The following is a 23162-nucleotide window of genomic DNA, read 5'->3' as shown; positions in this document are numbered from 1 at the left end:
GACCAGCAAAGGTACCACCAGTCTGACAACACCGTTGTTCCCCCGAAAGGTCAGAGGCAATGCTGAGAGGAGACTCGGTGTGCATATTCTCTTCCCATTTAACTGGCCTGCTAAGGGTGTTTTGCCCATGCCTGCCCCTGTCAGGATCGGGCCCAGACTCCCTGGTTTGGTTTCTGACTCTGAATGAGATTCGGAGACGGAGCTATAAGAAGCCCAGCTGATACAGGGAGCGGGGGAGGAAATTCCCCAAGACTCTTCAGAGTCAGCGAAGAACCTTCCCAGGGGCTTCGAGCAGGAGGGCCAGGCTCAGAGACCATATTTCCCCCTCCCCAGGATGGGGAGGAAACCATCCTGGTTTCCAGGATGGAAACCAGGCCTCTGTCAGATGGGGAGGAAGCACCGGGATTGACAGATGCCAGAACCTGCCTCCGAGTTAAGTGGGCGGAGCTGAGAGGAGGTGGGAGGCATCCCACCAGATTGGCTGCCCATCAGGAGTTGGGGGGGGATCCTCCATGAAGGGAGGAGCCCAGGAAAAGCCTGCTGAGAGCAGCAGGAAACCTGTCCATTAGTTGAAAGGCAACTGCCCTGCTTTCAGTAGTTCTCTTAACAAAAGCTCCGTGTAGTGAATTAAGCCCAGAGGACAGCTCCCAGCCTCTGTAGTCGCTTCAGGTTGAAGAGGTGCCATTAACTGAATAAAAGAGCTTGTGGATTGCAGAGGGAATCTCTGTTGCCTGGCTACTCAGCTGGAGGGCTTGGAATCTCTGGCAGCCCCCCTCCCAACTGCATTGCACAGCAAACTAGTGCTGCTTGCGTACAGCAGTGGTTTTCAAATGGTGCACCTAGGAACTTGAGGGTTCCTCATAGGAACATAGGAAGCCTGCCTTATCCTGAGTCAGACCATGGGTTCATCTAGCCCAGTATTGTCAAAACTGACTGGCAGTGGCTCTCCAGGATTTCATCCCTGCTTGTGGGGTGGGCTTTCAGCTGGTGTCCAATGATGCCTAGACTTGATGCCAGCCCTAGTAATGCTATTTTCAGGTCTGGGGATGGGAATCAAATGGACGGTAAGAGGGGAGGGTTTTGTCATGTTCCTTCAAAGTACTGTCTCTATACCTGTATAGATATCCATGCTGCGGCTAAAGAAATAGCTGAAATTAACAACTTGGATATGAAGAAAATATGGGACATGCTGCTAGAAAAATGGCTGTGTCCAAACTTACTACCAACAGATGTAAGTGTGTCTTTCCCCAAGAGGAATCTGTCTTGTAGGTGTTGTACTTGTAGCTTAGAACAGCCTTCCCCAACCTGGCGCCCTCCAGATGTGTTGGACTGCAAGCCCCATCATTCTCAGCCAGTGTAGCCTATGATGGGAGTTGTAGTCCAATACAACTGGGGACCAGATTTAGGGAGGTTGAATTCACCTGCTGCTCACTGACCTAGAACTACCATATTGTAAGAAAACTAGAAGAACCCTGCTGGGTGAGACCAAAGGCCTTCCCTGCTTATGTGGAACTTAATTAGAGTCAGCCTTAATTCTTGCCTTTATTTGTTGTTAGTATCTTGCTTCCTAGAAGCTCCACTCAGATCTTGAGTTTGCAAGCCTTTTGAGCAAACTGCCACCTTGTGGTCAGGAGGTTCTTGTGCCATGGAAAAGAAGGGTCTGGATTGAGACACTCCTTCCTCAGAAAGCAGGGCCTGAAGAACTGTGCACACATCATCATGATTATCTTTTCAAGCTTGACGACTAGAGGGTTGTGTTTTTTTAATGGGATATTCAGTTCTAAGAACTGCTGTCAGATTTCTGTGATCAAGGCAAGAATGTGCATTTCACAACCTAGTCACCGCCTTGCTAATTTCTAGATTTAGTCTAACACTTATTAGCTGAATAATACTATTCAGTATTATTGTTGTACATGAATAATAGTATTCAGTATTATATTGTACATTGTTTGTACAAGTACAAGTGTATCCTAGGAAGAAAATGTTTATTTACCTCAAATGGATAAATATACACTGCAGTTTGAAGTTGCCAGGGGGGCAGAGCCACTACTAAAGGGAAGCAGATGTTTTCACCTGCTAAGCAGGCTGCCAGAAAGAAAAAGAGCTGCTAGCAATGTCTAAATTCCATGGCACAGCGAAGCACTGGGTTTCGGCCTCACTTAGCAGCTCAGTCTTGTCCTTGAAAGTTAGCTTTTCAAAATCACACTGTTCTACTTCCCTTTTATTTTTTAAAAGAAAACTTCAGCGGTCTTTGAAAAGATCCAAGAAGATGAAGACTTCAAGAGGTAAGGCACTGTGTGCTGACACCTTTTGTTTCAACAACACATGCACATTGCTAACACTGCGGGCACAGGTCCACAGCCCCTAAACTTGGCTAGACAGACATCTGGCTTCTTTCAGGTCTCTGTGGTTTGGAGCGGGGGGGAGGGATGGACACACAGGAATCTAGAGTTGGGAGGACAGGGGAGTAAAAAAATAAAAGAATACCTGCTGATTTGACCTGTCAATATTTCTTTAAAGTCTTGTTCTTCTGGGAGTTTCTAATTTCAGCTTGTATGATGGAATTAAAAGGGCAGCTTTATGTAGGGAATAAAACTATTTTGGTGCAATGGGACACTTGCATAAAAAGGAAAAGTATTTGTTTTTGTTTTTGCAGAGTTATATACCTCCTTCAGCTTCACCCAGTAGATTACCGCTTAAGAATCCTTTACGAATGTACAATATCTGCAACGTCTGTAAGTTTTTATCCATGCAATCAGTGAGCACTTTAAAGGATATTTTGCTGCCTGAATTCCCTATATTTAGAAGAAAATCTGAATATTGCAGTACAGTCTGTGGAGTGTCTGTTGCAGGCCTACTTAAGACCTACTTGTAGTGATGTACGAAAGGGACTTACCTGGTCCCGCAGTTTGCTTCGCGGTGGGGGGGAGGCGCTTCGGTTCTCCCCCCGAAGTTCAGGCTGGGGGGGGGGAGGCGCCCCGCCTCGCCCGGCCGAAATTCAGGCCGGGGGGGGGGAGGTGCCCTGCCTCGCCCGGCCGAAATTCAGGCCGGGGAGAAGCGCCCCGTCTCCCCGGCTGCGAAAGAAAAAGTGAAGAAAAAAAAAACGTGATAGGCTACGTAATGATTAACGTAGCCTATCATGGCTAGCTTTCCAAAGTCAGCCATGATAGGCTACGTTAATCATTATGTAGCCTATCACGGGTGACTTTGGGGGGAAAAAAAAAAGCGCGTACGCAAATGGCGGCGCCCATGGGCGCCGCCATTTGCATTCCTTATTTGGTCCCGGTAGTTTATGTAAAGATTTACGTAGACTACGGCGAAAATAAGGGCAACGCTATTTCCGTTGCCCTTATTTTCGCCGTAGTCTACGTAAATCTTTACGTAGACTAGCCAGGCCCAAATAAGGAACGCAAATGGCGGCACCCATGGGCGCCGCCATTTGCGTACGCGCTTTTTTTTTTCCAAAGTCACCTGTGATAGGCTACGTAACGATTAACGTAGCCTATCATGGCTGACTTTGGAAAGCTAGCCGTGATAGGCTATGTTAATCGTTACGTAGCCTATCACGGGTTTTGTTTTGTTTTTTTACTTTATTTTGTAATGGCGGCGGCGGCAGCCGGTCGGAAGACCAGCCCCCGCCCCCAACGAAACGCTGATGAAAAGCCGCCGGGACCCGCCGCCAGGAGGGACATTCGCAGGAGGTAAGTCCCATCCCGGGGGGGGGGGGCGGGGGGGCGGAGAATTTCACCGCCAATTTCGGGGGGCCGAATGCGTTGGCATTCAGCCTCCCCGAGATTCGGGGAGAAATTCACAGCCATCCCTACCTACTTGCTTGGTGCCACACAAGTCATAGGAACATAGGGAGCTGCCTTATACTGACTCAGACTCTTAGTCCATCTATCCCAGTATTGTCAACATTGCCTGGCAGCAACAGCTCTCCAGGGTTTCAGGCAAGATTCTTTCTTAGCCCTACCTAGAGGTTGAACCTGAGACCTTCTGCATGCAAAGCAGTTGCTGTACCACTGAGCTACAGTTCCTTCTGAGGAACAGCCAAGTATGAGCTCGAATTTGACCACAGTGGGCAGGATCCAAAGAGCTATTTTAAGTACACGTAAAGGCCTAGTCAGCAGAACCCCCCCCAACTGCCAGAATGCTAACTACCTTTGAAATTCCTTTCTGTTGCAATAGAGGCTTGCCATGTAGTATGGTGGGCTGCTATGTGAGAAACAGAAGCCCAACATGCCTTTGAGTGCAAGGAATGATGAGTCACACAGTTCTTGGCCTGTGACCACTGAATTGCGCTAGCTTTGAAATACCTAGGCAGCTAGGACACCTAGGCTGACTTTATAGGTCGAAACCAGCACCTTGAACTGAGCTTAGAAACCAACTGGTAGCCCGAGTGTAACATGGCAATGACAATTTGTGCTGATCAATAATGGCTCTCTGACACTTCTCCCATACAAATCTGCCCGAGTTTTAAGTTGTTCAGTGGAGGCCTTTCTCTCAATCCCACCACCGTTGGAAGCATGTTTGGGGGGAGACACAAGAGAGGGCCTTCTTCGTGGCCACTCCCAGGCTCTGGAACTCCTTGCTGAAGGAGGTGAAGTTGGCTCCCTCTGTGCTGTTCTTCTGCCAGCAGGCAAAGACGTTTTGATTCAAGTTGGCCTTTGGCATGTAAGCTTGTCTCTTGCTGTGGTACGCTGTCCCCAGTGGGGTCCATTTGGCACCAACATTGTCATCTTTGGGGGTCCAGGTCTAAGGCGAGAAAGGGCAGACATGATAGAGGTGTCCAAAATTATGCATGGTATGGAGAAAGTGGATAGGGAGACATTTTCCTCCCTCTTCCATAATACTAGAACCCAATGGGGTCATCCCATGAAGCTGATTGGCGGGAAATTCAGGACAGATAAAAGGAAGGACTTCTTCACACAGCACAGAATTAAAATATAAACAACACAAGACATAGTGATGGCCACCAATTTGGATGGCTTTAAAAGGGGGTTAGACAAATTCATGGAGGGTAAGGCTATTAATAGCTACTAGTCCTGATGGCCACGTGCTACCTGCAGTACCAGAGGCAGTAAGCTTATGTACACCGGTTGCTGGGGAACATGGGCAGGAGGGTGCTTTTGCATTCATGTCCTGCTTGTGGGTTTCCCATGGGCAACTGGTTGGCCACTGTGTGAACAGAATGCTGGACTAGATGGAACCTTGGTCTGATCCAGCATCAGGGTTCTTCTTATATTTTTATGTACTGTCCTCTATTCCCAGGCATTTGTTGGCATATGATAGGACTTTTTACTTTTTTATCATGTCCTGGTAGTTTTATTGTTAATTGTTTTTAACTTGTATTCCAACTGTTTTGCATTTTTTAATGCTAAAGTTTTTGTATTATGTTTTATCATGTTGTGAACCATGCAGAGAGCTTTGCCTATTGGGCAGTATAGAAATGTGATGACTGAATGGAGCTCTATTGGTTTGGGTTCTATTTTTATTTCTTTTGTTGTTGCATTTTTTTAATTGTGTTTTTAATCTATTTGTTTTTATGATTGGTTTAACTGAGTTTATTTTAAACTTGATTTTATTACTGCTAGCTACCTTGAGCTTCATTTTTTTGGTGGAACATCAGGATATAAGTCAAATAAAAATAAATTTCGGTGCTGTCTTCAAGGGCAGCAACACTGCACTTCACCTCACAGTAGGTCTCTCTGATCCAGTGCATAAATCCCCATAGGCTAGTTTTGGCGATGATAGTTTCCACCCAACAGCTGTTTTTGTATGAATGGAGCCTTTTACAAGGTGTCAGAAGTAGCATCTCTGTTTTTAAGTGCTGTTAAATGTTAAGTCAAATAAACCAGGGAAATAATACTGTGCTTCATTAATGGATTAATTTCTCCCCATTTCAGCCTATTGGGGTAAACCAGCTGACCTTTGCTCACAGAAGCCGGGCTCTCAAGTGTCTGCTCTACTTGGCTGATCCTTGTGCTGTCGAAGCACTCTTCAAAAAGCCCATTGTGAAAGTGAAGTAAGCGCGAAGTCTTGTTTTCCTTTTGACATAGAAAATGTTCACTAGTGGTGAGGCTTGGCTGAAATTCCCCAAACTCCGTGTTCACTCCCATCCAACACAGAATGCATGGAGCTGCTGGGGCTGCGTGCATGGAGACCCTTTCTGATTCATTTTATTTATTGCAGTCAACAGAGCAGAAATAAAGCTGAACAAAGCATAAAAACAATAAATACAAAGCAAAGTATAACAGCATAGGTACTATCAGCTCAGATATACATAGGAAGCTGCCCCTTGGTTCATCTAGTCCAGTATTGTCGACACTGACAGGCAGCAACGGCTCTCCAGGGTTTCAGGCTTGATTCTTTCCTAGTTCTACCTGGAGATGCCAGGGATCAAACCTGGGACCTTCTGTACACAAAGCATGACCTCTACCCCTGAACTACAGCTCTTTCCTAAAACAGCAAATGACCCAGGGCAATCCCCTGAAAACATCCTTCCAGTATCAAATTATTAGTTGTTTCCTTCTTCTAACTGTCGTTGATGGATCCCCCTTTTTCCCCACCCACACCGTTTTTTGTCCTTATAACAACCCTGCAAGGTAGGCTAGGCTAAGAAATGCCAATTGGCCCCAGGACTCCCAGTAAGCTTTGTGGCTGAGCAGGGATTTCAATCCAGGTCTCCCTGGTCAGAGTCTAATGCTCTAGCCATTACATCATATTGGAACTTCTTAGAAGGTGAGATCTAGTCAATTAGCTGCTGGCCAGAGAAGCAAGGTGTAGGGGAAGTTTGGGTACTGAATACCAAACAGTTGTTCAGTGAGATTTTAGGGGCTCCACATACGTTAAAAGGGGATCCACATACATAGCCCCAGATGTTGGATCAAGGAGAGGAAATCACCTACATGTAGGAGCTGTTCACGCATGCGGTTCCTTATCAAACTCAGTTCAGCAACTGGGGCTGTATGCATGGAGCCATTTTTAGAAACTTGTAGCATTTTGGTTTCCCTGTTGCTGACTCTCCCTTTTTTCATTTTGCAGAAATGTAGTCGTCCGGTTTATATTAGCGGACAAGTTTAGGATAACAGCACTAAATTAACCTCAGTTGCAGTAAATGCAGATTTCTTCTTGGTTTTTAACAGGCATTTCCTGAAGTGCTTAATTTACCTCAGTGAATTTGAAATTCTGAATATTCCATACACCTATGAATCGTTCCATAGCACTCCCAAGGAAGGAATGATCAAAGGATTGTGGAAAAATCATAGCCATGAACCCACGGTAATATTACGGGGAAGGGGCGAGGTGGGGTTAGATGTCAGGGGAGGCATGCCACAAATGCAGCATGTGCCTTTTCCTTGCACCAGACCCTGTGGGATAGCAGGGACTTGGATAAGAAGCAATGTTTTGTGGGGCTCCTGCCACTAATTCATGGTCTTTTTTATTTCCTTTAAACACACGTGTATAAAGGAGACAGTCAGGAGCACAGAGTTTATTATGACAGAGTAATCAAAGGTTGGCCTTGAAATAATTTAATAAATAATAAATAGTAATGTATTTATTGGTAATCTAATGTACTTTAAATTGCCAAATATTGATGAATAGTCTTCTTAATAAGTTAATATTATCTTGGATCAATTTCTCAAGAATAAACAGGGTGTTGATTAAATTATTTTGTTTTCTTTTTCATTGTTTTCAGGCCGTGAAACTAGTGACAGAACTTAGTCTGGAATACAAGGTGCATGATCCTCTACTCTGGAATGGGTTGCTACAGAAGCTAATTAGCTTCAACATGGTACGTGGGTTTTTCCTTACATGGGAAAAATTTGGGCATACTCAGCTATGTTGCAGTGTGAAACAAGTTACCTGGTGCCTCTGCAGATTTTGGTTAAATTTTCTAGTTTCAGAATGAGGGAAGAAAACCCAAAGGTAATTAATACTGAAATTCAGGTGTATGTGGACCTCAGCCTTTGTACTTTGGTTAAAAGAAGAGAGTTTAATGAGAAAGAGGAATTAACAGCACAATCCTATATATCTCAGAAGCAAGTTCAGTGGGACTTACTCCCAGGTAACTTGATATAGGATTGCTGCCTTAGAAAATTACAGCTCACGTATCAGTGGGAATTCCCATTTAAGTTACGAATTTACTGTAAAGGCAAGACCATAGTTATCTATCATTTGGAAGAAGGATAGATTTTTTTATATTATTTTGTGGAAGATTTAAGAAATAGATCAAGGAGAGCAAGTCAAAGCAGAGAGAACTTTTCAACAAAGATCATGTAAAGAGGGAGATAAGAAGAGAAGAACAACGGCCTTTTCTTTAATAGTGTTTCATTGTATAGCAAAAAGCTTCCTTTTTGGAAGGCTTTTGAACTATGGCATTTTAGTGGTCACACTGTTTTTGAGGTTTTAAAGACGTTTTATGATCGTGCTACCTTTTGGGGACTGTTCAATTAAGGTTATATTGTTATGTTTTTGTCATTTTATTTTTGGTATTTCTGTTCTATTGTTGTTAGCCACCCTGTTAGCGGCAAACATGAGAGAAATGCACACACCTTAGCTGAAGCGGGGGCATTGGTAAAGGATCGAAGGAGCCTATCTACCCAGTCCTGCTGAGACTTTCCCCTGTTGGTGGGGAAGTTATGTGTGTGCATGTATGTTGGAATCAGAGGTCATTGGATGCTAGCCAGGGTGCACAATCGCCGATTAATATTTTACTGTGGGTGGGTTTGTATGTGTCTAGTGCTACAAAACATCTGATTATCCTTTTGATTGCTTAATTTATCAACTCTGGAGAATGTGGTGGGTTGGGGTTTTTTCAAACCAGCCCAAACCCTGTGCAAAGGGGAAAATACTTAACACAACTTTTATCAGTGTGTCCAATAGATCCTTTTTGTACAAAATCCTGGTTTCTAGCTTTCATTTCCAAGGTATGTTTATCACTGGATTGTGATCTGTTATGTAAGGTTTTTTTTTATGTTGGCTTCACTGACTAAATTTAAAGGGTTCAAACTTTCAGCAAGTCCCAGTAAAGTGGCTTTTTGCGGAAGTAGCTGAATTGCATCCTCTTACTACACACACACAACCCTTTAAACTATTTTGTGAATTTCAGATCCATTATCTGAGGAAGGTTTTAATAGAGGTTACTGGGATTTCATCATTATGGCAGGTGCGTGAAATCTTTTCCTAGGTGGATTCTGTGCCTAACTTTAAAAAGAAATGAGTATATCTTTGCCTTAGACCAGCATACAGAATTTTTTTCAGCCTGCGAGCTGAATATCATTTTGGAGAAGTTCTTGGGCACCACATTCCAGTGGTGAGTGGGGCCAAAGACAAAAGGGGCAGCACCAAAAATACCAGCATATTTTATGTTAAAGCTCCTACTGCCTGTAACTAAGCCTTAGGAGAGCCATTTCAACCTTTCAGAATGGGGAAAAAACCACACAAAGGCTGGAAAACCACCAAATGACTGGTGGTCTGGAGAAGGGGATGGTGTCTTTTGGGGAACCACAAAGAGCCAGATTTGGCATGTGGGCAAGAGCTTCCACACCCCTGCTTTAGAACATTTAGTATCCGCAGGTCACTGGAGGTACAGATTACCTCCATGATACAATGGGCCTTCCATCACTAACCCATGCACTTGAATAATGCCTTACACTACGGGACTGGGCAGTAGGTTAGGATGTTCAGTAGCCAGATTTACCATTGGCTTGGCTGGGAACAAGTGTGATTGGTTCCTATTCTCTCCCAGAACTGGCTTCTGTTAGCAGCAGAGGGAGAGGTGAGACAGAATTATCCATTCCATCAGTTTGGTTGAGGCCACGTGCCAGCTGGCTTCTCCTCTCCCAGAATTATCTCCCTCAGTGACCATCCTGCCTGGTCACAAAACATTTACGTAACTTTATGAAGAATTAATGCCTGAATTTGCTTATATTCCTGTTTCCTCCTCCCTTTTTTTCCTTGTATTGTGCCTGTGAGATTGTAAGCTTGTAGGCCAGGACTAGGTAATTCTTCCATCTTTACACAGCACCTAGAAAAATGCAGGTGCTTTTTAGAAACACATTAAAATATGTTTACTTGACCTATGAATTCACAAACGGAAATGCCTTGGCAAGTTTCACAGTCCACTATCCAAGAAGTATAGAATTCTCTCAGGCATTGTATAATGCATTTTAACTTTCTGCAGATTCCGAACTTCAGCCGAGCTTGGCAGAGCGTTGTTCTGGCACCGTGTCTTTCAGGTTAGTTTTGTTACGTGGCTTTCTGTATATCTTCAGGCCATCAAATCATCATGTAGAACTGTCGTGAGTTTTTAGGTAGAGTTATGTCTATTCTATTGGGAAGATATATCCAACTGAATGCAGAGTTCCAGAGAATAGCAAGGAGAGACAAGAAGGCCTTCTTAAATGAACAATGCAAGGAAATCGAGGAAAACAACAGAATGGGAAAGACTAGAGATCTCTTCAAAAAAATTGGAGATCTCAAGGGAACGTTTTGTGCAAAGACTGGCATGATAAAGGACAAAGAAGGCAGGGACCTCACAGAAGCAGATGAGATTAAGAAGAGGTGGAAAGAATACACAGAAGAACTATACAGGAAAGATCTTAATGTCCCTGATAGCCATGATAGGAATGTCCTTGATAACCATGATAGTGCGGTCACTGAACTTGAGCCGGACATCCTCGAGAGTGAAGTCAAGTGGGCCTTAGGAAGCATTAGTAACAACAAAGCTAGCGGAGATGACAGTATTCCAGCTGAGCTATTTAAAATCCTAAAAGATGATGCTGTTAAAGTGCTGCATTCAATATGCCAACAAATTTGGAACACTCAACAGTGGCCGCAAGACTGGAAAAGGTCATTTTACATTCCAATTCCAAAGAAGGGCAACGCCAAAGAGTGTTCAAACTACCGCACAATTGCACTCATTTCACATGCCAGCAAGGTGATGATCAAAATCCTACAAGCTAGGCTTCAGCAGTATGCGAACCGAGAACTACCAGAAGTACAAGCTGCGTTTCAAAGAGGCAGAGGAACTAGAGATCAAATCGCCAACATTCGCTGCATCATGGAGAAAGCAAGAGAATTCCAGAAAAACGTCTATTTCTGCTTCACTGACTACGCTAAAGCCTTTGATTGTGTGGATCACAACAAACTGGCAAATTCTTAAAGTGATGGGAGTACCAGACCACCTTACCTGTCTCCTGAGAAACCTGTACGAGGGTCAAGAAGCAACAGTAAGAACCGGACATGGAACAACCGAGTGGTTCAAAATTGGGAAAGGAGTACGACAAGGCTGCATATTGTCACCCTGCTTATTTAACTTATATGCAGAGTACATCATGAGAAATGCCGGGTTGGATGAATCAGAGGTTGGAATTAAGATTGCTGGGAGAATTATCAACAACCTCCGATATGCAGACGATACCACCCTAATGGCAGAAAGTGAAGAGGATCTAAAGAGCCTCTTGTTGAGGGTGAAAGAGGAGAGTGCAAAAGCTGGTTTGAAACTCAACATTAAAAAAACTAAGATCATGGCATCTGGCCCTATCACTTCCTGGCATATAGAAGGGGAAGAAATGGAAGCAGTGACAGATTTTACTTTCTTGGGCTCCAAGATCACTGCAGACAGTGACTGTAGCCATGAAATTAAAAGACGCTTGCTCCTTGGGAGGAAAGCTATGGCAAACCTAGACAGCATAGTAAGAAGCAGAGACATCACCTTGCCAACAAAGGTCCGTCTAATCAAAGCTATGGTTTTCCCAGTAGTAATGTATGGCTGTGAGAGCTGGACTATAAGGAAGGCTCAGCGCCGAAGAATCGATGCTTTCGAACTGTGGTGCTGGAGAAGACTGTTACGAGTCCCCTGGACTGCAAGGAGGTCAAATCAGTCAATCCTAAAGGAAATCAACCCTGAGTGCTCATTGGAAGGACAGATACTGAAGCTGAAGCTCCAATATTTTGGCCACCTAATGCGAAGAGAAAAGTCTCTGGAAAAGACCCTGATGCTGGGAAAGACTGAAGGCAAAAGGAGAAGGGGACGGCAGAGGATGAGATGGCTAGATAGCATCACCGATGCAATGAATATGAACCTGAGCACACTCCGGGAGAGTGCGCAGGACAGGAAGGCCTGGCGTGCTATGGTCCATGGGGTCACGAAGAGTCGGACACGACTGAACGACTGAACATGTCTGTTCTGCACTTTAACAGAAGTGCAGAAAAGCCATTGAATTAGAGTGGATGCAGATTTCAGCCTCCTGGAAATCTCAAGTTTCTTACGAACAAAAGATCAAGTTTCTAGCTCTTATGGCTGCAAAAAGAGGCTTTAAAGTGTGTGGGAAATGCTTGGTTAGAAGCCAGACAGTTCAGTAGGATTTTCAGCAGCTTTAAGGTAGACCCTGGGCGGACTTCAGTGCCTCGAAATACTTCAGTACCTCTCCCTGTGACCAGTAAAAACAGAATATAGTGACAATCCTATGCATACCTGCTTCTAGGTAAGTCCCATTGAATTAAGTTGACTTACTGTCAGGGTGGACACTGAGCCCATAGAATCCCAGAGTAGTTCTGATTCCGAGGGAGAGGAGCGCGCTCATCTTTCCCAGGGCCAACAGCTGACAGATTCCTCCCACCAGCATTCCTAGCTTAGATAGCAGTCCTGGGAGTGACAGAGCGTGGGAAGCAGACTTGCTGGACGCGCGACGCCGACACAGGGAGCGGCACCAAATGGAGGGCGCGGAAAGGAGGCGTAGTGCCCGGTTGAAGCGCAAATAACGGTTGCGCCCAGAGGATCCAAGGGAAAAGGGGAGGGATTCTCCCTAGCCCATAAGTTCAGGGTCTGCCAGTGATTCCCTTTGAAATGGGGACCAACTGTTCCAACTTAGGGCATAGGTACTCTGCTGCTCATATCTAGTTGCTAACAGTAGAGTTGTTAAGTTGTAAAAGAGGAATAAAGCTTTGAAAAGAATCCCTTTGTGTCTGGACTTGGCTACTGGATTAGACTGAGAGAGGCCTCCAAGGAGCCCTTGACACTTACAAGCAAACACGCACAGGATTGCGTTGTCAGCCATGGAGATTTTCATAACTTAATTGCGTTTTGGATTGAAACTGTCAGGAGATTCAGGACAAAGTACTTCTTCATGCAATGCATAATTAGTGTATGGAATTTAAAAGCCACAAGATGTGGTAATGGCCACTGACTTAGATGGCTTAAAAGGAGAATAGACAAATTGATGGAGGAGGGTTGGTAGGGGTGTACTCAAGGCTATCAATTCAGAGCAGGCTTCCTGGAGGCTTCTGGTTGGCCACTATGAGAAACAGGATGCAGGACTAAAGGATCCTGCAGCAAGACACTTCTTAATTCCTTATGATGTAGAATAGTGTGTGTTGTGCAAGTATAGCTCCAATTTTAAGCCTATTCACTTATTTGGCCATGTATTTTTGCTTAAATACTGTGTAGAACCTGACCATACTATTACAGTAGTCACACATTACAAAGGTCAGTAGTTTGTCTCCTGTGAAAAGTAGTATCTCTCGAGAAAAAGGAGAGATACTACAAACTCCTCTGCAGAGCTGGAAGAAGTTTATCTATGTATGGAACAAGACAAAATGCAACATGAATAAATCCTTTTATTCATAGAATAAATCTATGAAATAAATAAAAAGAATAAATCCTTTTCTTGTTTTGTTTTTAAAGCTTTGTATCCACCAAATGCTAGTCAACTGGAAGTATGCTATGAGACTTTCAAAACACTATTGATGTAAGTAAAGAAACCTCTTTTGTGGGGCAAATAGACATAAAAGTGTCATTAATGATTAAAAATTCTGGCTATGTATGCAGCGGAACAAGGTGTTTGAATGGACAGCAGTCCTTCAAACTACAAATGGAGGATACCACTTTTGAATGATCCCCCATGTAAAAGAACTAGCACATCAGGGAGAAAGAGATCACTTGGAAAAACATATTTAAAAACTCCCTGCCAATAACAACATAAAAATATACCCCTCTCCTGCTGTGCTGGCTTTTACTTTGCAGGGGCTGTTCAGTCTGAGGGAGCATTTTAAAAACATGGTTTTTGACAACCCTCTTGCAGTCTATTCTACTCTGTTTGCTACATGTGGAGACAAGGCCTGTCATAAGAGAGCATGGAAAAAATACATGAGAAACAACTCAGCCAAGACAACCTTGTATAAAACATATGTGTAGTTTATAAGCTTTTATATCCAGCTGTTAGGCTACTAAGGAAGGGGACTATTCTGTTACTAACTCTTAATTCTCCTGTGCCCTCTCAAAGGTGTCCAGTCCTAGCTGACCTTGATCTAATTGGGATTGCAAAGCAATATGCCCAGTTAGACCAGCCGGCTTTGGCATTAGGGTGTCTGTTGCTGATTCCTCAGCCTGAGAAAAGAGCTCAACAGATTCAGGTGAGTGAATACATACCCATGAAAACTTATGTCACAATGAATGTCATATTTAAGATGCCATAGGAATCTTTGTTGTTTTCTGCCACAATAAATCTAACACATCTTGCTCTTTGTAAGCTGGTACCTTGCGAGGTTATCCTTTGCAACCTCCCTGAACACCAAAGTTATGAGATTCAAGAACACCTATGTGAACACAGCATGATTTGTTTGTCCATGAATGGTTGAAAAGATGTGATTGTGTTGTTTTTCCCTAGGGTTTCCTAGCCTTGTGTCAGCTTGAGACTGTGTTGCAGCAAGTAGAAGAGCATATGAACCTTGGTGAGGTAGCTGGCTTTGCTTCACAGGTATGATCGTTTCACTCTCTTTGAGCAAAATAAGTCCTGACAAAGATGACTCTCTCATAATCCATGGATGTAACTGGAATAACTCTTTTGCAGATAAGGAGTTTGATTCTGGACTACATTATTAATAAGAAATATGAGGAGTCCACAACCACAAAGTACTTCCCATTATTGAAATTACAAGAGATAGGTCCTGACAAAGTGAAAGGCCTGGTGGGAAAACTTGTAGATAAGAACAGGTAGGCAAGTGCAGTATTTCCAAATGTTATTTTTCTTTCATTCTTTTGTGGTGGGAGGAAAGGACCCACCTAATCCCATTGCTCTCCACTACTTTACACACCTTGTGCCATACAGCCTCAAGAATCTATTGTGGAACATGCTGTAGCATACCTGTAAAATTACCTTGATCAACATGTGGGTCCTAATTCCTACACTTGGGAATTGTCAGGCTAATGAACAGGAAGCAAGAAATACTGCAGTGTAGAAAAGCCACGTCACACTAGTGAGTGGCTAGAGACTGGGGTTTCTTTGCTGCAGACTCTGCTGTACCAAGCATCCAGCACTGCTGTATCATCATCTCTTGTGTAGGCAAAGCCATGTCAAAACAACTACTTTGCCTTAGCCTCTGTGGATGGGGCTAAATGCCTGAACTGGACAGGGCTGGAAGTAGCCTTGCAGACCCAAGTTTGCATGTTTATGTGGAGAAGGGGCAGCAGGCTGCGCTGTTTGGAAGACAGGCTTGGGCCCAAATTTCCATGGGTTTGGATGAGCAGTAGCTTTAATATTAACAGCGCAACCCTATGTCTGTCTGCTCAGATATAAGACCCACTGAGTTCAGTGGGACTTGCCTGGGGTAAGTTAGTATAGGATTGCAGCCTAAAGCACTTCAAAATTCTTGAGCTGCTCCCTGAGACACCTTGTGGCTCAGCAGAATTTGCAGACTTCAGCAATGAGAGCTCATCGCAAACTGACATTCAATCCACTAAGAATTCTACCACATTGTACTTGTGGACTGTGGTTACATGGGGTCTGCCACAGAATTTACTGGATCCTCACTGTGTTGTTGTGGCAGATTTGTATGCATGTGTTGCCTCCAGGGGAGTAGCCAGGTGTGGGAGAAGAACATTTATACAGCTTTAAAAGCCTTATTTTTAGAACAAGGATGAGTTGCTTTGAAGAGTAAAAAAGTAACTATATAATACACCTTAAACTCACTACTTTCAGGGGGTTTAAGGCTGCAGTCCTAAACATACTTAGTAGGGAGTAAATCCCATTAAATCCAGTGGCACATTCTTCTGAGTAAATGTGTTTAGAATTATGCAACATACACACCAAATTCTGCAGTGGATTGTGGCCTAAATGAATACATGCACTTGTAGAAGACACATCTTAATCCCTGGCACAATTATCTGGTAGACTTACCTTTCCCATCCCCAAGCTACAGCTATCATGCATCAAGGAAAACATGGGACTTGCCTCTGGCAATGTGGGCTTTTTGCCTAGGGCAAACTTCAGGTGTGTTCTACTAATCAATGTGTACATGTTTTGTAATTGCAGGATGGATGATGCAGCATCCCTAATAACAGAATATCATAACAAATCTGGAAATCCTCTTCCACCACACAAATCATCTTCAGATATTGTGAAGGTAGTAAAACATTTCTGTGTTGTATTGCTAGATTGTTTTAATATCTTTTCTGAAACTTCCACAGGAAGCTTATAGGACTGGTCCAAGAGGAACTCAGCTGAAATGTGCTAGGACACATTACCAATAATCAAACCTGCCATTGTGACAACAAACTAAGATTCAGTAACCAATGAATTTTCTGTTTGGTGTGACAGAGGCATCCAACAATGGGTTAACTCCTGCTACTGCCCAGGAAAGGCAGGGATCATGTGATCTAGATCTTTGCTCTATGCATAGTGTAGAATAACTCTGCCCCCAGTCCTTCTGTACCTTTGGCCCAGGGCAGCGCTTGTTACTGTAACTATTCTGTCCTTACAATTCTCTTCTGAAGGATCTTACTTTGTCCTATGAATTCCTGCTAAAAGGATTTATTCTAAAAGGTCTTACCCTGGTAACTCCCCCCCCCCCCTCTCTCTCCAGATATACTTCAGTGGTGAGCTGGTGTAGATCTCTGATCATAATTCCCAGAAGAACAAGAGAGTCTAGAGGACAAAAGTTTTAGGACTCTTGCTATGCTATGTATATAAAATAAAGCTTTTCTTATGTGTACTTTGTGGGTGTGTTTCCTGATTTATCATAAGACGTTTAAGCCATAAGTAATGTTAGCTTTACGAAATTAAAGTTAAACAAGTGTTTATTACAAGACTGGGAATAGTTCACGTGAACAGGCAGAACTTCGCTGTGCACTTTGAACAGTATTTACAAGCATGAACCATTTTTAGGCAAAGAAAAGAGTCAAGCCAAGGCAGACTTTGTAAGTCTAACTGTAAACTTAGTTGTCTACGATAAGGTAAGAGGAGTCATTTCATAAGCTAACAATATTGCAAACACTGTGGACCTTTGGGTGCATATTGCAAAAAAGGGGAAAAAAAGAGGAAAAAAAGAGACCAGAGAAGAGCCAGGCAGAGTGACTTGCTTTAAGATTTCTTGTACTCGATTCTTTCTACTTTCACGTCATCGCCAATCAGCTGATAAACATAAGTAACGACAGTGGAAGCTTGGATATCCATCAGCACAAATGAAGGAATGATGTTGCTGGGGGGGAAGAAGTTTGAGAGTTATTTTGCTGACCACATCAGGACTGAGTCCTTCATGCCTAAGGCTGCAATCCTACACATACTTATCTGGGAGAAAGTCCCACTAACCTCACTGGGATTTGCTTCAAAGTAAACACACAGTGGATCAGGCTCCACAACTCTGAGACTGTAAAGCCACTAGATGGTCTTGCCTAGATCCCACTAGCATCCTCTACCAGCAATTTGACATAGCAGTTGTTAGGAGCAGACCAGTAGTTTACAGTTACTCCGTCGGAGTAGTGGGTGGTTCTTGTGCCACCTGCTCACTCCACTAGCACCAAACACCTATAAATCATATCAAGCAACTGAAATACATCTCCAAAAACAACTTGGCATTCCTACTGAAGGAAATAACCAAAGGCCTATATAACACACTTTAAAAGCAGGGGTGTGCAACTTGTGGACCTCCAGATGTTATGGCCTACAACTCTCATCAGCCCTAGCCAGATGGTGAGGACTCATGGGAGCTGTACGCCAAAAGCCTGAAGGGCCACAAGTTGTCCACCCCTGCTTTAATGTATTCCTAACTGAACAAAGGTAGGGTGGCTAGGCATTTAGCAATGTTTGCTAGACCTAATTCAACACTGAATTCATGCAGTAGTAAACCTTCATAGCCAAGAAGCAAAAGCCATGAGTAGCCCAGTCAATCCAAACTGTAGTAAATAATATTAAGACCGCCCCCACCTTCTTAAATAGTACCTTGCAGCATATAACTCACTTTTCCAAAGCACTGTATGCTCCTGTTGCCGATCCAGGGTTTATATAGAACTTATTTTCATGTTCGAATGCCTCGAATTTGTGTGTGTGCCCTGAAATTAGGATGTCCACATCAAACTGCCTTTGCAGTAATGCCAGGCTGGCCACATCCCCCCATGGAATAACTTGATGGCCATGGATCAACCCGATCTTAAATTGTCCAACTGTTACAACTTTCTGTTCAGGATAATTCAGGTTCTAGGATTAAAGACACAACATGTCAATTATATATACAGCTACTCTCCCCTTTATCCATTCCATATGAAAAAGCCATCATGTATTATTAAGAATGACCAAACAGCACTACCCCATGTAGCGTGGCTAAAGTGGGTGAAGCAAGAGACTGGTCCTAGTACCTGATGTGGCAAGCACATACACCCGCATCTGATAGACTCTGTAAGAAACCAGTTCTGCAGTCAGTTACAGAGAACAGCACAATAAAAACTCAGAACAGAAATCCATATTCTTTCTCTACCCAGTAGATGTCATTACCTCATCAAAATCCCCTCTAACTACATGAACATCACCAGCCAGGGTCTTGAGGTAGTCATAGCTCTCCTTCGTGCAGAGGTTTCCAGTGCAGAGAATGTGCTGGATCTTTCCTGGAACCAGCAATTTCTTGAATTTAGCTGGCAGGCTGTTGCAGCGGTGCGGGATATGAAGGTCTCCCAACACTAACACCAACTTATTAAAAAAAAAAGAAAGAAAGAAGATACTTAGGTCTCTGGCAACATGTTAAGAAACTTTCAGAGCTTCAAAACTCTTTTCATGGCTCCTTCATTTACGGATAGATTCAGCATAGTGCTGGAAGGTAATAAAGTTCATGCCTAAAAACCAAGGCAGCCCCATTAAGCTTCAGTGGAGTTGTATCTTGTGCTTTGTAATATTTCTTTCCAAATCCTGTGGCACTTAGATATCAAGAAGTTTAAAACTGTTTTTGTTCCACAGCAGATAAAACCAAGACACTAACCCCAAACATGGCAATAACAGTGTTTGACCCTTATACCAGACTGATGAAAAATAATACCTTTATCTAAGCAAGACTTGCACTCTGTTATAAAAAGCCTTAATTTAAGGAATCCTTTTAAAGTTGCTGTCTGCCAAGGAGCCCCTGCATGTCACACAGGATTCTGAGAAGCATTCAAGGACACACACACCAAATTCACATGGAGAGCTGGCCAAGCCTGCAGGGTCTCAACGTTACACTGTGTGAGGTGAAGAGCACACCCTAGCACAGAGGTGGGCAGAAAGTAGATCTTGATCGACCAACAGATCTCTGGAGGATTGGCATTAGATTGGCAAGGTTTTCTGACTCGCAACTGTTTAAAAATAGCAGCAACAAAATGACATGCACCTCCTCCCCACCCCCCCATCCCTATTGAACGAAACTTTTCAATACTGATTGAATGAAAAATCCTTGGGGTAACCAGGAGTGGATTTTTGTGTGGAAGGACTCTGAATTGTTTTCAGTCCTGGTAGTCAAATTCCTGGGTTCAGAGTTGCTTAACTCTAAGTGTATTATTTAATTCTTTTGCACCAGGCTCGAACTGATGGATCTCAGGGTTCTACTAAACAAAGTAGATCCCGGAGGTCTCTCCATCCCTTCCTTAGGGCACAGCCCACACTCCCCTATTGCTTCTGATGGCAGGGATTGATAGTGGTGAGCAGGCTGTTTTTCAAGGAAGTTTGTCCGCCATTATTCCTCTACTCACTGAGAAATAGTTGATATGTTTTATGAGGAATGCCTGGGTCCCCTGGAACACAGTCTATAAACCACTGTCTTATTTAGAGCAAAGTAGTCACAATGTAGCATCATAATGTGATTCCACACCAGAAACTGAGTAGCATCATCCTCTGCCGCCAGCAAGACTTTGTTCTTCATATCTATTTAAACATTTCAATAACTACTAAGAGAATTGTCACCTACCACAACCATTGTTAGCAAGAGCCCAAGTTGAACAAACTTACTCTGTGCCCAGCCTTATTGGATGAAGAAGTTGATTGCAGACGGGGGTGGGCAGGGGTGCAGGGAGGTGGGAAAAGGGGAATGGAAAAAGACAGGGTGAGACATGAACAATGTTAAATAAAAAGGAAGCAACGGAAAAGGAAACATCTCAAGCCAAATTAATAGGCAAATAATCAATGAAATCTGAATGTTAGGAAAGGAAATGTTAATAAAATAAATCTGATTTATGCAACAGATGCCATAACTAACGGAAGAAGTTTTCCAGCATTGCCTGAATAGAGCAGACATAATCTCCCATAGTTTTCCAATGAGCCACTAAGGTCTTCTACACATGCACCACAAAACCACCAGTGTTTTGCAGGTGTGGGAGTTCCAATGTATAACTCAAGACTCCCTGCCCTTAATGGTTTCCCCGTTAGCTTATGAATAACTCCCAATACACACCCTTCATTTGGGTTCACAATCAAAAGTACATTTTCTTAAGAACTAGATATTAATTCATAGTATCTTCTTTCTTGCCCTACTATAATAAATCCACTTGGGATCAATGATGACACAGGCTCTTTCCTCTTGACCCACTGCTATCGCTCTGGGAGCTCACCACTCTATTATGTACAAAGTGAAGGAGCTGTGGAAGGTGCTGAAGTCTCCTCCAAACCACTGGAAATCTTATTCAATTACCCCACTTGGGGCCTCTAAGATTTCACCAGGCATTGCTCTCAACTTTTCAAGCATATATTTGCAGCCACAGGGCTAGAAACCATTTTTTAAAAGAAAGCTGAGATTCCTAAGAGGCTGAACTGTGAACCTCAAAATCACATTCTCCATTTTTTCTCTGCACACACACAGACCTGCCTAACTATTGCAGGAGCTGTCCAGTTCTTCTCACCTTGCATGAGATGCTACCTACAAGACTGCTTGCTAGGAACAGCGAAGTCAGGAAAAAGGATCACGCTGTCTGACTCCAAGCTATTTCTATGAGGACAAAATTCCTTCTACTGACAAGCACACACACTTATTCTCATTCCTCTCCTCATTATTCCCACCAGGGAGTTTCATAGATTGACAGACTACACACAGTGCATGATGGCTCATTTCATAGATTCATTGTAATGCTTCCAAGAGGTTAGCCAAGCATAATTTTGAGAGAAAAGTTATTGCCATAAATACCATGAATGCAGGTGAGTTATGTATTGCAGGAATGTAATCAAAACTATAATTAATGTGAAGTAGGGCAGGGTCAGAAGAAAAAACCCTTGGGAACTCACTGGTTGTAAAATTCATTTGGAAATTCACTTGACTAGCAAACAACACGTGGAGACAATCACACACTATCATTTTGTTAGAACATTTTGGATCAGTCATCACAGGCTGCAAATGTATTTCACATGTATAAAAATTAAGCACAGTAAGCTCCACTGAAACCAAGGGGACTGAACTCCCAAGTCAGTGAGTTTAGAATTTAACTGTGTAATTTAGACTGAAAACTTCTTAGGGGCGGAGGCCTATCCCTCCCTTTTTCTGCTTCTTTAAAAAAAGCACCAGTACGCTTGTGATGCTGTACAAAGAACATAACAAAAACAACATCAGGGAAGAAGGATCAAGGAAGTGGAGGAGGTGCGGATGGGAATAAGACTAACAGGAATGGAGTGTGAAAAGATTATTCTTTGCTCTTTAGAATATTTCAGCATCTCAGTAAGCCTAACAGTCTTATAAGGTAAATCAATATTATTTTCCCCATAGCATAGACTGGAGGAGGGGGTGAACCAGAGGCTAAGAGAATGATAACAATTCATGCCACAATTAAAAAAAAAAGGTTAGGTTAGATGGCATTAAACACCCACCCAGGTGTTAAATCTACCCTGTGAATTGCTCCACCGCACATTAAAAGTATTGGGTTGGATCCGGCTTACATCAGACCCACTGAAACTAATGGCACTTAAGTTACTCATGACTTACACTTCCCACTGATTCCAACGGGTCTACTCTGAGCAAGACTACGCCTGGACCCAACCCAATGCAGTAATGAAAGGCAATGAATCGGGTTAGTTAGTGGCATGGGCGGGATTCAAACCGGGCACTTCCTGACTGCCAGCTCCGTCTCTGAGCCACCACACCCGCCTTCTCCACCCTGGGCCTGTCCAGATGCGCTGGGCTGCAACTCCCAACTGGGCGAAAAGGCTGGGGAAGGCTGCCACCCTATAGTAGCTCCAGGGGATCCCCAAGGCCGACAGTTTCCAGAGAGGAAGGAGGAAAAGGCTGACTGGAGAGGCTTAGGGGCAGGGCCTCTTCTTTCCACCCCGCTCGGTGTTTATGCCGTTCTTCTCATTCTCCCCCTCCTCAGGCAACTCACCATCTTGGCCCCCTCAGCGCCGCTACTTTAGCCTCTTCTTTCCTCCGCTTCCGGTGTGCCAAACCCAAAGTCCGGAAATGAGGCCTACGGAAGCCGAAGCGGAGCCAAAAGTCATCCAGAACGCGCTGCGGAGGCTCCTGTCAGTCAGACTCGAGGAGCGGGAGGGGGAAGGGGCGAGGTTCGTGGGCTCGTTCGTTTCCCATCAGGAAGGGGGGGGAGGAGAAACACAAAGCGGGAGAGCTACATCCGGGTATCGGAGCTGTCCCTACTCCAAAGGGTCACAGATTCCATGAAAGCGGAGTCACCTCCGGCTCCCGACTGAATATGCGGAGGAACCAGTGCGAAACGGATAGGGCAGAGCGCCATAGTGATCGCGGACACTGGTTCCCCCATTCTGCATCTTGCCCCTCATATGGCGGCGCTGAAATGGAAGCCAGAAGTGAGGGATGTACATACGTCAGGCCCCTCACCCCTATCCCTTCGTTCTCTCTGCGCGCTTTACTTCAGGCTGGTTTTCCCGCCTTTTTGCGAGTCAGTCGCTTGGGGGAGGACGGCGGTGTCGGGC

At 43.9% G+C, this 23162-nt stretch overlaps 2 protein-coding genes across 4 annotated transcripts in view; one reads left to right on the top strand and one right to left on the bottom strand.

Annotated features, from left to right (window-relative positions):
* KNTC1 (kinetochore associated 1) overlaps positions 1–17000 on the top strand; it is a 62453-nt gene extending 45453 nt beyond the window's left edge. For both annotated transcript variants that reach the window (XM_084819253.1, XM_084819254.1), the window contains exons 51-64: positions 1122–1231; positions 2236–2285; positions 2657–2735; positions 5907–6025; positions 7146–7281; positions 7700–7795; positions 9113–9169; positions 10187–10241; positions 13691–13754; positions 14289–14418; positions 14673–14762; positions 14856–14998; positions 16317–16407; positions 16867–17000. In XM_084819253.1, the coding sequence (XP_084675379.1) occupies positions 1122–1231; positions 2236–2285; positions 2657–2735; positions 5907–6025; positions 7146–7281; positions 7700–7795; positions 9113–9169; positions 10187–10241; positions 13691–13754; positions 14289–14418; positions 14673–14762; positions 14856–14998; positions 16317–16407; positions 16867–16893 (1247 nt within the window). In that variant the 3' untranslated portion in view covers positions 16894–17000. The remainder of the gene's footprint in view (positions 1–1121; positions 1232–2235; positions 2286–2656; positions 2736–5906; positions 6026–7145; positions 7282–7699; positions 7796–9112; positions 9170–10186; positions 10242–13690; positions 13755–14288; positions 14419–14672; positions 14763–14855; positions 14999–16316; positions 16408–16866) is intronic.
* A 62-nt stretch (positions 17001–17062) lies between these two features.
* On the bottom strand, positions 17063–22663 carry VPS29 (VPS29 retromer complex component). Of its 2 annotated transcripts, XM_084819257.1 has the most exons (5): positions 22598–22663; positions 20206–20258; positions 18771–18962; positions 18241–18476; positions 17063–17481 (listed from the first exon to the last, which is right to left on the bottom strand). In XM_084819257.1, the coding sequence occupies exons 2-5, from the start codon at positions 20212–20214 to the stop codon at positions 17364–17366; spliced, it is 555 nt and encodes a 184-aa protein (XP_084675383.1). In that variant the 5' UTR covers positions 20215–20258; positions 22598–22663; the 3' UTR covers positions 17063–17363. The 2 variants fall into 2 exon arrangements, with proteins under 2 accessions (XP_084675383.1, XP_084675384.1); XM_084819258.1 differs by lacking the exon at positions 20206–20258.
* Between the last annotated feature and the right edge of the window lie 499 nt (positions 22664–23162).

The sequence above is a fragment of the Heloderma suspectum genome, chromosome 13, assembly GCF_057233095.1.
Source record: "Heloderma suspectum isolate Gila_16-S chromosome 13, 16-S_ref, whole genome shotgun sequence".
NCBI classification, from domain to species: Eukaryota; Metazoa; Chordata; class Lepidosauria; order Squamata; family Helodermatidae; genus Heloderma; species Heloderma suspectum.
Note: the sequence above shows the minus strand (reverse complement) of the source record. Positions and strands in the feature narration are given on the sequence as shown.

Coding starts and splice junctions, on each gene's coding strand:
- VPS29 (XM_084819257.1), bottom strand. Junction 18,477..18,770: donor TTAGAGGGGATTTTGATGAG/GTAATGACATCT, acceptor CTTTAATCCTAG/AACCTGAATTATCCTGAACA. Junction 17,482..18,240: donor GCATACAGTGCTTTGGAAAA/GTGAGTTATATG, acceptor CTTCCCCCCCAG/CAACATCATTCCTTCATTTG.